The following is a 12792-nucleotide window of genomic DNA, read 5'->3' on the forward strand; positions in this document are numbered from 1 at the left end:
GAAGAGCCTGGTGTCTTTTAAACATGAAAAATAAATCAATCTCCTTTCAGGGCTACAGAGTTACTGCTCATGTTAAACCTGTTTATTTTACAGGACAGTCTGTGTTTTAGCATGTTTACAGAGCACAAGGCCCTTATATTATCTGTTTTTCTGTATCTGTACATTTACACGCTTTCTAAAATGCTAATCTCTGTTTTGTATAACGTTAGAGTTTTTTTGGTCAATTTCAATGCTAGTTATCGTTTTGTCTGCTTGCTATTATGCTAGTTCACTCTCTTCCGTTTTCTGTTTAGAATAATGCTAGTTTTAGCAAGTTCACTAAAAGTCTATCAGAATTTTAACCTGTTTGAATTTTGGCAGCATTTTGTTTATTTGCTATAATGTTAGGAAGCTTTAGGGGTTGTTTTGGCAGCTGATTACAGGGCTAGTCATTTTTTTAGACATACAGTGTTAATTATTTTTTTACAGTTTATAAAAACTGAATTCTGCATTTTCTGCTTGCTATAATGGTCATTTTCTTTCTTTGCTACTTATCTAAAGTGCTACTCCTTACATTTTACGAAAAGTTAACACTTTATATGTTTACTAAACTATTCGACAGCATTTTCTGTTTGCTATAATGCTAGTTAACCTTTTTCGCTAGTTTACTAAAATTCTAATCCGTTCTATCTGTTTAGTTTACTGTTAGCAAGTGTTTTGGCCAGGTTAATAAAATTCTAGTCAGCATTCTGTTAGCTTGCTATAATGCTAGTCAGTGTTGTAACCTGTGCCCTGTTACCATAGCAACAAAAAAAATATAAAAATCAAATGCTGTGTAAAAAGAAAACTATAAAAATGAACTGAATAATATATTTATTTAAAATTTCACACACACACATTAAAGTGAGTTATTGTGATGTTTGTGTGTGCCGAGTTGTTCCCTGCCTCAAGGATATCACACACACACACAGCTGTGTCCTTGTGGACTACAGTGGGAGGAAAAAGTGTTTAAATTTTCAGGTGAATATGAATCATTTATACACAAGCTGCTTCAGAGAGAACTCTTTACACAAAGAGCGCTGAGTGTGTTTTCACACGACGTGTAAATCTGACATCCAACTCGTCCTTCAGAGTGAAACCAATCGAAGAGAAGCATCTTTGAATGTACGTACATTGAAAAAACCGTATGTGTGTATATGGCATGGGCGAATTGGAGCACAAGCGAATCTATTCCTTTTAACATCGAATAATCGATGATTAAAGACACACACCTGTGAGTAGGTGTAGGTGTGAGTGTGTATGTGTTCCTCTGGTGCTAGTTGCTAAACTCAAGAAATTCCAAGGACATTTCTAAAGCATGTGTGAATCTGAGCATGGTCTCACACACACACACACACACACACACACACAATGTAGAAGTCACATTTGTACACTGACCACAGATCAGCTCTTTTGTTTTTCTTGTGTGTGTGTGTGTGTGTGTGTGTGTGTGTGTGTGTGTGTGTGTGTGTGTGTGTATACGTGTGCCCCATGTTACAGCACAGATGGCATAAGGCTGATTAATGAATAATCCTGAGAGTGCTGAGGCACAGCTGCACCAGGCAGGTTGGGGTTCAATCAGAGAAAGACTGATCTTGGGTCAGTTTCACACACACACACACACACACACACTTCAAGTCCATGTGAAAAATATCATGGTTGCAATGAGGTTTTCTGGCTTTGGCTTGAGGTGCGAGTGGAGCACTGAGAAGCTGGATCACTTCTGCCCTCTAGTGTCTAATACCACAACTTCATGGACACAGAGCAGGGCTGCATCCCAAATCCCACATGTCGCTTCCAAATAGTCTACACAGTACATTAAATAACCAAAGTAGTAAACCAATACAGTGTGAATTAACCTTTCAAGTCTATAGAAAGTACACAGTGTGCAACATGTGATTTGGGAAACAACCAATTCCAGTCCTGTTCTGTCTAAACTTCAAATGCATCGAAATGGCACGTTATGCAAGACGACACATGTAACTGTGCCACTGGGCCCCTGAGCAAGGCCCTTAAACCCACGATTGCTCAGTTGTATAAAATGAGATCAAATGTAAGTCTTCTGTATGTGCGATATATGGTTTGGGACACGGCCGATCCCGTTCTTTACTTTCCTAACGTTTTCAGTGGCACACTATAGAAGGTAGTCTTCTACACCCTATAAGCGAGCATCCTTGATATGGCACACTTTGTATAGTACAGGCTTGATATTCCTTACTGCTTGTGTTAAAGAAACGAAACGCAAACAAGAACGTACGTGAAGGCCACAGTAAGTCTCAAAACCGTGATTATAACTAATCACTGCAGCCAGGGGCATCAGAAACTGTGATTCACCTGCATCCTCCTCCTGCTTATTTGCTCTCTGCTCAATCCCCATGGCAATGAAAGAATGGGAGTTGCATAGCAACCGTTTCCACGATTTCCAAGTGCCTTTGCAGAGACGGAGTTAACCCTATGACTAATATAATAACTGGATGTTATTACTATGCTTTACAGAGAAGGTCTATCATTTATAAGACACACACACACACACACACACACACACACACACACACACACACACACACACACACACACACACACACACACACACACAGCATCCATGTCGAGGTTTTTTTTACTTTGTAAAATGCTGAGCAACTTTAAATAAAATAATTCACATTTTATATAAAACTACAAGCTGGAGACAATAATAATAATAATAATAATAATAATAATAATAATGTAATATTAAGTAAATATATAAAGACTTCTGATATCAAGCTGTGGAAACAATATATAAATTAAAATAAAAAAAAAATTATCTAATGATAACATGATACAAAAAGAGATTTCCACTAATGCACTAATTATGCACTAATTAAATCAATTAATAAATTAATGGCGATGACGCCTGAGATAGGCACAGGCTCCCCGTGACCCGAGGTAGTTCAGATAAGCGGTAGACAATGAGTGAGAGTGAGAGAATAAATTAATGGACTTATAAATTAATGGAAATATTTTGTATAACTTCAAAAAATAAAGGAAAAAAAGGTTTGGTAGTTTCTAGTAGCAATAAAAGCTTCAGATACTAACCACAACTCAGATGATCAACTCCAGTTGTAATAATAATAATAATAATAATAATAATAATAAAAATAATAATAATAATAACCAGAGAGCTCAAAAACTAGTGTTAATACACCATGTGTCCACAAGAGGGAGACAAACTCCACAATAACAAGCACACGTGTGTGAGGTAGAATTTCAAATAAAAAGTCTGCATTAAAATCCTTAGCAAAATAGTTTGGTCACTTTAGTGTCTATAAGAGAAGCAGGAACTTCTTAAATGACTAAATCCTAACAGAATGCTAGGGTAAAAATTTAAATGTAAAATATGAGTGCTACTTAAACACTAATACACAAAAAGCTCAAAGGTTCCCAAAAAGTTCGGCTTGATTAAATTAAAGAAAACCTCAGAGAAGTTTTACAAAACTTATTTTCAGGTGTATTGCCATAGCGACGCGTGAAAATCATAAATTAATCCTGTAGAATAATTAGACTAATAAAGTAAATAAAAAGCTAAGTACAAATTTAAGTGCTGCATTAACATCAAGTGTCTTACCTGGGGATGTGTGTGCTGAGATGAAGATGAGCTTTGGTTCTGTCGTCCTGATTGGACATCGGTGTTATCGTTAGGATTTGATGCTCCGGTTTTAAGTGAAGAAGAGTGAAGTCCTGTCTCTCTTTCCTCCTCCTCCTCTGCCTCCTCATCCTCCTCTCTTACACTGTCCTCTGATGCTTCAAACTCATCACTCTCCTGGTCCATCTCTTCCTCCTCCTCTCTCTCACCATCCTCCTCGTCTTCCTCAGAGCGCAGTCCTGTCCGTACCGGTCCTTCTCCTCCTTCTCCTCCTCCTCCATTGTCATGGTTGTTGTTCTCCTCCTCTTCCCCGTCATTATTTCTCCGCCTCCGTCTCCGTCTTCTCTGCTCCTGCTCCCACAACCACTGGACGGCTTTCTCTCCTCCATTCACTTCCTCTCTCCTGCCTTCTTCTGCTCCCTCGTTCTGGCTCACAGACTCCCTCCCCGAAGGCCAGGGATCTTCCTCTGCTTCTTCCCCCTCTCCGGATCGCTCTCGCTCCTCCTCCTCTTCCTCCTCCTCCTCATCCTCCTCTCCTCGCTCTCTCCTCCGGTTCTGAGGTTCTCGCTCGCGGTTCATGAGTCCGGGTTCAGGTTCTGGCTCAGGTTCGGGAACCAGCAGGTCCTGGTTCATTTCCAAAAGCCAGCTTGCTACTTTCTGAACCTTCGCTAGGCTGCCTGAGGAGGACAACGACTTCCCGGCATTCTGGGAGAAAGAAACAAGGGAAGAGGAGGGGAAAAAGAAGAAAAGTAAGGAAGAAATGAGCGGAGGGGAATAAGAAGGAAAATGGAAGCCCAGAGAGGAATGAGAAGCAAAACGCATGAAAGAAAGAAAGAAAGAAAGAAAGAAAGAAAGAAAGAAAGATGTGAAAAAGGTAGATAGACACAGCAACAAAAGACCAGACAGAAAGGAGAAAAAGAAAAAAGAAAGAAAGACAATAAGGATCAGAATCAGGAAGTACAGATGAACAAGGAAAATTCCAAAAAGAAAGTGAAGGAAGGATGAAGAAAGACATGAAAAGAGAAGGAAAACAAAAGAAGAAATAATGAAGAGGAGCTCAAAAAGCATGTATGAATGAAAACAAATGAAGGAAGAAGACAGAAGACAAGAGAAGAATGTAGGAGAACCAAACAGAAGGGAGGAAGAGAGGAATAAACGATGCAACACAGAAGGGAGAGGGAGAGAGAATGATGACAGGAAGAGAGGGAAAAAACACGTGAAACAGGAATGAAGAAATAAAGAGGGGGAGAGAAAAAAACAAAGAGACATTTGGTTATTAGAGTTTTCTGTATACTGTGTGTGTGTGTGTGTGTGTGTGTGTGTGTGTGTGTGTGTGTGTGTAACGAAAGTGGGAATAAACACCTCATGTTTTATTCATGCTCCCAAATAAAACAATGAACATCAGCATTAATGCAGCGAGAGACACAATGTGAGCGTCTCGGATTATAAACTCCATCCCACCGAGTACAGAACACAAATAACCAGCCCATACACACACACAGAGAGAGGGAGCGAGAGCGAGAGAGAGACAGACAGAAATACACAATGACGCTCTCTAACACGCTTTAACGTGTAATGAAACTCAGATTATTCTATGACGTAATGAAATGTGGGATGACTGAGTGAAAGTCAAACACATCACAGAATCCTCTGAAACACAAACATGTCTTAGATAGTTCTGTATCATTTCTACAATAAATAAATAAATAACAGCTGTTGCAAACAAATATTTCAAATAAAAGCAAGAATATAGAGATTATACTAAAGATTACTAAAAGTTTGTACACACTGTGTGTACAGCTTTAATGTTTACAGATAATCAATGAAGTGCGTTTCCTCCGTCAGCCAGCAGAGGGCATTACAGCACAACTCCTGAGTTTGAACACTCCAAAGCTCCATGGATGTTAAGGTGTTTCTCCATCTGCACACTGAAGCTCTGAGTATGCTTGATCCAAGCATCTTGTTACTGAGAACATTTTCCGTTTTTGTGTCCAAAAGTGAAACTAATAAAATGACTCCTGAGTCATTGCTTCTAAGAAAAACCTATGAACTGAATACGAGTGAGAGAAAGTTAGAAAGTGAGTGTTTTTTCTGGCATTTAGGTCGATGTATCAGAGTAACCACTACAAAAATATAACCATCATGACCACCATCAACACAGAAATATCAATATCATGACCACCATTAACACAAAAATATCACCATTGTTAAATTATCATCATGACCACCACTACAAAAATATCACCAAAACCAAAATATCACCATCGCTAAAATATCACCATCATGACCACCATCACAAAAATATCACCATTATTTCTTTTAAGGAAAAGAACTGGTATCTGTGGTGACAGTAATATAGTTTTCTGATCTCAAGCAGATTGTAGTTCATTATCGACACAATTCCTAAATCAATGCTATAACCACCGTCTTGATCAACCCCCCCAGTCTCTCTACACTAATCACTAATCTTCACCTGAGACCAACAGAAGAAATCGACTACATCACATCAGGAATAAACCCTCGCATTTAAAGTTTGTTTCCACCTGGAACTGGAAGCTAGCGCACTTGGCAGGATGATATGGCAGAGAGATGCATGGTTTCTTTTGCTTATTACCGCAGCCTACGCTTCAGTGACAGCTCATTTATCTCCATCTTTCTGGGAAACTGAAAACAAAGCAAAGCTTCCAAAAGACTTCTGGTATCCTGACCACAGAAAGTAGGGAACAGATGAGGAAGGGATGAGGCTGTACGAGTGGGGAGAAAATTTTAATTTCCGGCAAAACAATAAATAAAAAATTGAATTAAGTCTAAAGATACCTTTGTGAAGACGACAAAATACACAAAGACATGAGAGGTGAGGAACTGGAGAAAAGATTTAGCAAAAACTCAAGGCTTTTATGTTTTAGCAGTTGTGATTGAGATCGACGGACATTTTGGTTGTGTGTTTTGGGAAAAGTCACGATTACTTAGCACTACAACTCAAAATACATATCCTGGTTAATAGTGTGTGCTTCCCCATGACATCTCTCTACCTCTGACAGGAGCAATTGTTTATCAGGAGTTTTTCAGTGATCGTCAGAAGCCTGATAGACACCGATATTAAAACTCGCATAGACAGAATGAAATCCGGTGTCTCATTTTGTATTAAAACTCGAGTGGATCTCCTACTGCACTGTGACCTCAGTGTCTTGGCTGATTTTATTCTCAGATATATTTTCTCTGATATTTGGCTGCGAGAGATTTGAAGCTATGAACAGTGAAAATACATCAAAGTTTCCTGAAGGAAAAAAACGAAGTTTCCAAAGTAAACCTGGTATGAATTTGGCGTTACTTAATGTGGAGTCAGTGGTGTTTGTTAACACACCAACGACCAGATGGGCTATGACAAACAAACCCGGTGAAACTAATTGTATAACACGGACAGAAATAAGACGTATTTCCAATGGGATATCGATCTGAAGCTCGCAAAGCTGGTGGATGGTCGCTATGGAAACTAAACATGGCCATCATCTACCAAACGTATTCACTGCATTTTCAGTTCTAAAGAGGTGATGAAACTGTACCTTTGTGTACGGTAGACGAAACCTTTATAAAACTATCCTGAATGCAGCGCTATGGTGACAGAGCGACTCGGTCTAAGCCTCCAGGCTCATTCGGACCTCATTCAGCAAACACAAGGTTACTGAAGGTGTCCGGCTGAACGTGTGGCTTCTTGTCTAATTACGGACGATGGTTCTGTAAAGGGGGGGTTGTATGGATGAAGGACTCAGGTCACAATGTTAAAGAGTCCTGCTGAGGTCCAGCACTTACAGAAAGTTGTGGCCGCAGTCAGAACACCGACTTCATTAGCATTGTGTTAGGGGATATTGCTAAAACAATGCATTTAAATCCGCTCTGAACAGGACTGCAAATGCAATTTCGTGTTTCAGCTCGGTTCCCTGAATACAGATGTGATGATAATATTTTGTCGTATTAATGACACGCATTTGCAATACAGAATCATTCCATGCATTTTACATCGTTCTGAAAGAACAGAGAACAAAATCCAAATACACCTTTAAAGGTCTGTTGCTAATAATACCGTGTAGAAACAAGCTGAACTCAAATCCATGTACTAAAAGCTTTAATCACTTAGTGAAAGAGTCTGTGTTGATGAACAGGCTTCGTTAGCGTGGAGCACTTCAGCAATACAGACAAAGAAATGTCGATGGAGACGTCAGTGAATCTGTACAGTGTGGAACATGTTGAGGACAGAAGCAGCTCTTTGTGATAAACCTTGCAAAGCCGTCTTAAATACGGAGCTGGCCAAAAAGCATAAACATCATCATTCTGTTCCCCTAGCCGCTGGTCCATGGGCGGAGCTGGAAAAGTCCACGCAACAGATCAGCCTCTTAAACCTCACCACAACAAAAAGGAACCGGGAGCACAAAACAAAACAAGTTCAAGAGAAAACGAGGATGCTACAAAATGATTATCTGTTTAGTAACCATGACAACAACAGCACAAAATAAGGAACGGTAGAACGAGTAAAGAACAAAGAAGGGGTAAAGAAACAAAACAAAAAGAAAAAAGTATAGAAGTTAGAAGTGAATGTATGATTAATGTGACTGAAACATACTGAAACATGAGAGAGAGAGAGAGAGAGAGAGAGGGAGAATGAGTGAGTGAGACAGAGAGAGAGACAGAAAAAAAGAGAGAGACACAGAGAGAGGGACACACACAGAGAGAGAGAGAGAGACAGAGAGAGAGAGAGAGAGAGAGAGAGAGAATGAGTGAGTGAGACACAGAGAGAGGGACACAGAGAGAGAGAGAGAGAGAGAGAGAGAGAGAGAGAGAGAGAGAGAGAATGCACACAGCAGAAACCCTGGCTTCATTAAGAGCTGTGCAGCTAAGCTCATTTAGACAAAACAATGAGTTTGACTTTATTTAGTAAAGCAGGAAAATGTCCCATGATGCCGTCCTGCAGGTCTCTCTGCTGTTGAGCTCGAGAACTGCTTCGTCTGAGATTCTTTTTCTTGCTCTTGGGAGCCTTGAAGCATCTTTGTAGAGTCCCTGTACATGCTGAATCAGAAAGTGAATGATGCAAGCTGGGTAAATATTTCCTAAATATTTCCTTACACTGTCATTTCAGTGTTTGACAAAGAGAAACTAGATCCAGTAATAACAAATAGGTCCTAAAACATGACCAAAAAAAACAGCATCTAAAGTACAATTAATAGACTGATCAGTTTCTTAACAGATTCAAGATCAAGATGTGAACGACGCAAACAAAGTGTCTATGAGTTCTGAATTGCCTTCAGTTGAGCTGCAGGAAAGTCAGAAATCTCAGTGGACAAGTAAACAGGCAGAACTCAGAAGACTTAATTTTAAGTTTAAGAGCGATATTCGGAAACTAATTACCACATTGGGTCAGTGTTTAAAAACTAATCTGCCTGTGAAGATCTGCCGGTTCTCCAAACGCAGCATGCAGGAAGAATATAACAAGCGACAGGAAGATAGATGAAGAACAGTGAGAATTAAGGCAGCTGGTGGAGGAGCTGACACGCTAGACTGCTCAGTATCTTCCCACAGGGGCAAAAACTAGTGAAGTGTCCCTCCATACATAAGCACACTAACCAAACTCCATTCATCACAGCCGGAAGGACACGCACTCCTCTTCAAGTGGAAAATGAGACTTCATTCAGTTCAAGTTTTCTCCTGATGCCGAGTGACGGTTCTCCGATAGAGCGACGTGGCTGAACGGCCGCGGCTCTCAGGAATCATGCTTGATGACGAGTCGTTAGCGTCGTGTTACGTATTTGTATATATACTGTACACATATGACAGCGTAGCTCAGATAACAGGATGGAAATTCTCTTTTTCCATCCCTGTAATAATATCAATACGTTGCTAGTGCTATCTGGTCTCTTTGAGTGTACATTTCATTGAAGAGGATATTAATCGATCCCTTTGTTATTCAAGAATCCAGTCTGCAGCAAGGTCTCGGGAAGGAAACTTTAAACCTTTAGTACCGAAAAGCAGGAAAAAAACTCTACGTTGATGTAGAACATACAGCCGAATCCATCGTGATTCAGTGTCTCAGGTTGGTGCATCCATATTATTAAATGTAAAAAAAAAAAAAATAAAAAAAATACAGCGTACTCTTGCTTTCTCATTTCATTTGTTCCAAAATATTTCCCTGGAAGCACAATAAGGACTCCGGTGTGCTTTGCTTAAGTTAGCGTTATCGTTTGGTAACTAACAAGATCCACAATCATGCGATTTAACCATCAATGCTAGGTCACTATTCCAGGTGGATTAAACGTAAAGCCTTGCGATACTTCTTACATACCCACAAACAATATGGTGTCAAATGGCAGTCACGAGGAGGTTGTGGCAAATGGGCAACCTCCTATATTTGGTTGCTGAAAAACTTGGATTTTTTTTCTCTGTCTTAAAAAGATTCTATGTGCCACCTTCGGTATTGATGAAATTTGCGTTCATATCTTAGTAAAAGTATACTATATAAACTTGTAAAGACGATCATGGGCATCGGAACGCTGAGTAACATAACGAAAATGACAGTGTGTTGGTTTTGATTCAGAACAGGAATCATTTATGGAGGGATTCAAAAAGACTACTTTGTGAGTAATCGTTAATTCAGAACTGATTTGAAACATTTATTATCGTGTTATTGAAGCACTGAACAATTCATTAATAAGGCCTCAAAAATAGAGATTTCTAGCAAAACAGAAAACACGCATCTCTGTTTTTGGGCCGTTATTTGCGCCTTGATACACTGCAGACATCTAGAAACACTGCAGAATGAGCAAAGCAGGATGCCACCGCTTAGCAAAGCCCAAATGTCAAGACGCCATGACCTCCAATACCTCACGGGTATTATTTGAGATCCTGAAAGGCTTTGTGTTAAATAGAAAATTTAACAGTACAAGTCACCTAACCTGCAAGGAGGAAAAATGGCTCAGCAACTTCACTCAATTAAAGACTACTTTCACTTGTCTGCTATTGCAGAGCAACAAAATAAGGCTTCTGACGACCAGAAGAGGAGCAGGACGAAGAGGAGAATGTCTTTTATAGATGGCACCTATTCAGGACGTAATCCGAGTCAAAGAGGATGCTGTGGTTGTTGTCAAGGCAGCAAGACAGCCATTAAATCACCTGGTTCCATTACAAAATCAATTACTGCAGTACACTTAGATTTTCTCTCAAGTCTGGCAAATGACTAAATAACATCAGAAGAAGCCAGAACAAGGTCATCCATGCAGTCTGCTGAAACCAGAGGTCTCAATGTGAAATCATCTTGAACCACAAACTGAAGGTCTAAAGGCCAGTTTGGCAAAACAAATAAAAGCAAACTTGCAAATCAATATTAGTCTTAGTGCTTGGTACACTTGATCTACACTGTAGCATGATGATGCGAATGTCAGTGGCAGAATTTCAGAGAAATTTGGTGATTAGTGCAGATTAATTTGTATGACTGGAAGTGTTGTGTTGTCTCGGTTTAAGCAAAGGTGTTAAAATGACAATTAATTTTCTTAACTGGAGCAGAGAAGTATGACCAGTTAGAACAACAACCAGGCCTGTTTCAGTTCCCCTGACAAGTACCCCATCGATATTACCTTACGCTGTGGTGGGCACCCGGTAGCCAGTCGCTGCAGATGCTCAGATGTGTTGCTGCAGGACAGCAGGTCCGTGCAGCAGGCCGTGCGACCGAGCCTCTTCATTAATGAGGAGATGATGCTACAGCCACAGCCACACATTGACTCACTCATCAAGAGCCAGAATGATAATCTAGGATGAGGAGATATAATCCAAACCCCAAGGGATGAAGGTCCCAAAGAGCTCAAAATTCTCTTGGCAAGCTGAAAGTCGCTTTAGAAACTCAGAAGGGTTAAACAACGGTGAGATCTGAACCATGTGTTCACCATGATGTTCTGTCAATTCAGAAATCACCTCCATAGAAGTCACAGGTTAAATTTAAAAGCAAACTGCCACATCAGAGAACCAAGGCAAGCCTGAAACAGTTCTCCGATTAGCGGTTCAATGATTGCGGTGGTTAGCAGGAGGCACCATATCTTCCTGCATTCTCATCAACTCTTCTGCAACTTTCTATAAGCCTCGTCTACGACGAGACCAGAACAAGTCCTGCAGGAACCCGAAGCCCCTGCGTAGTGAGGGACGGTCTGAAGATGCACTTATAGCGAGAAGCTGATCTCTAAACCCGCAGCCAGTAATTGCTGCTTCACAAAAAAAAAGAGGAATAAAAGAAAGAAAAGCACCACTTCCAATTCCACCCTCCCTCCACTTATCTCTCAGGCACTAGCGATGCACTTCACCATCACCTCTCATCTTTCGTGCTTCCTGGCTCACTCTCTACCTCTCTCTCTTCCCCTAATACACTCGGCTCTTCCCAGCATCTTGTCATACGGCCTCTCTGCAAGCCCCTCCCACCCTTTCCTCCCTCGCTCTCTGTCTCTCGCTCTCCTCACTCTGGTCTCTGGCCATGAGTTGGCTCCAGTGAGTCACAATCAAGGATACTGCTTCTTCTACACTGCTGCCCGCAGGAGTCTGGTGTTAACATTGCTGCAAATCTCACACAGACAACACCGAAGTATGAAAATGATTTCTTCGGTGAACGCTGTTCATATTACTGCAATTTCAGTAGCCCTTACACGGCTATCTTTGGTCCAAACAAGCCTCTAGTTCCAGGCAAGTTAAAGTCATCCAAGTAATTAGGTGAAGGTCAACCATGAATTCTGTGAAGCTGAAGATCCCACAAGGCTGAAGATACATGCACTAAACAGTGTGGGTGCAGTGAATCAATACAATTCAGAGGACTGAAACGAACAAATTATCTTAAGTGGAAACAAAATGACAAAAGTGCCATGAAATTGCTTCAGAGTTGCTGAAGAACCACTCAACAGTCTGCTGTAAAGGCTACTCAAGTGCTAATATTTCTTCAAAAAAAGGCACAAACAAAATAAGTCCAACAAGCAAATTAAGAAAAATAACACTAGCAGGCATTAATCCATTCTCCTCTCCACTCTTTCCTCCTACCTCATATCTTGCTCAACATCCCCATCACTCCTCAAAGTAGTGATCTAAGATACTCCAGTCTGATTAGCCCACAGTTAGGGACTCCCCGGAGCCTT

The 12792-nt window shown here is 40.5% G+C and overlaps 1 protein-coding gene across 1 annotated transcript in view; it reads right to left on the reverse strand.

The window, feature by feature from the left end:
- fbxw7 (F-box and WD repeat domain containing 7) overlaps positions 1–12792 on the reverse strand; it is a 94798-nt gene that overhangs the window by 64294 nt on the left and 17712 nt on the right. The window contains exon 2 of the mRNA XM_060864182.1: positions 3623–4345. Within this exon, the coding sequence (XP_060720165.1) occupies positions 3623–4273 (651 nt within the window). The 5' untranslated portion in view covers positions 4274–4345. The remainder of the gene's footprint in view (positions 1–3622; positions 4346–12792) is intronic.

Source organism: Tachysurus vachellii, chromosome 2 (assembly GCF_030014155.1).
Source record: "Tachysurus vachellii isolate PV-2020 chromosome 2, HZAU_Pvac_v1, whole genome shotgun sequence".
Classification (NCBI taxonomy): Eukaryota; Metazoa; Chordata; class Actinopteri; order Siluriformes; family Bagridae; genus Tachysurus; species Tachysurus vachellii.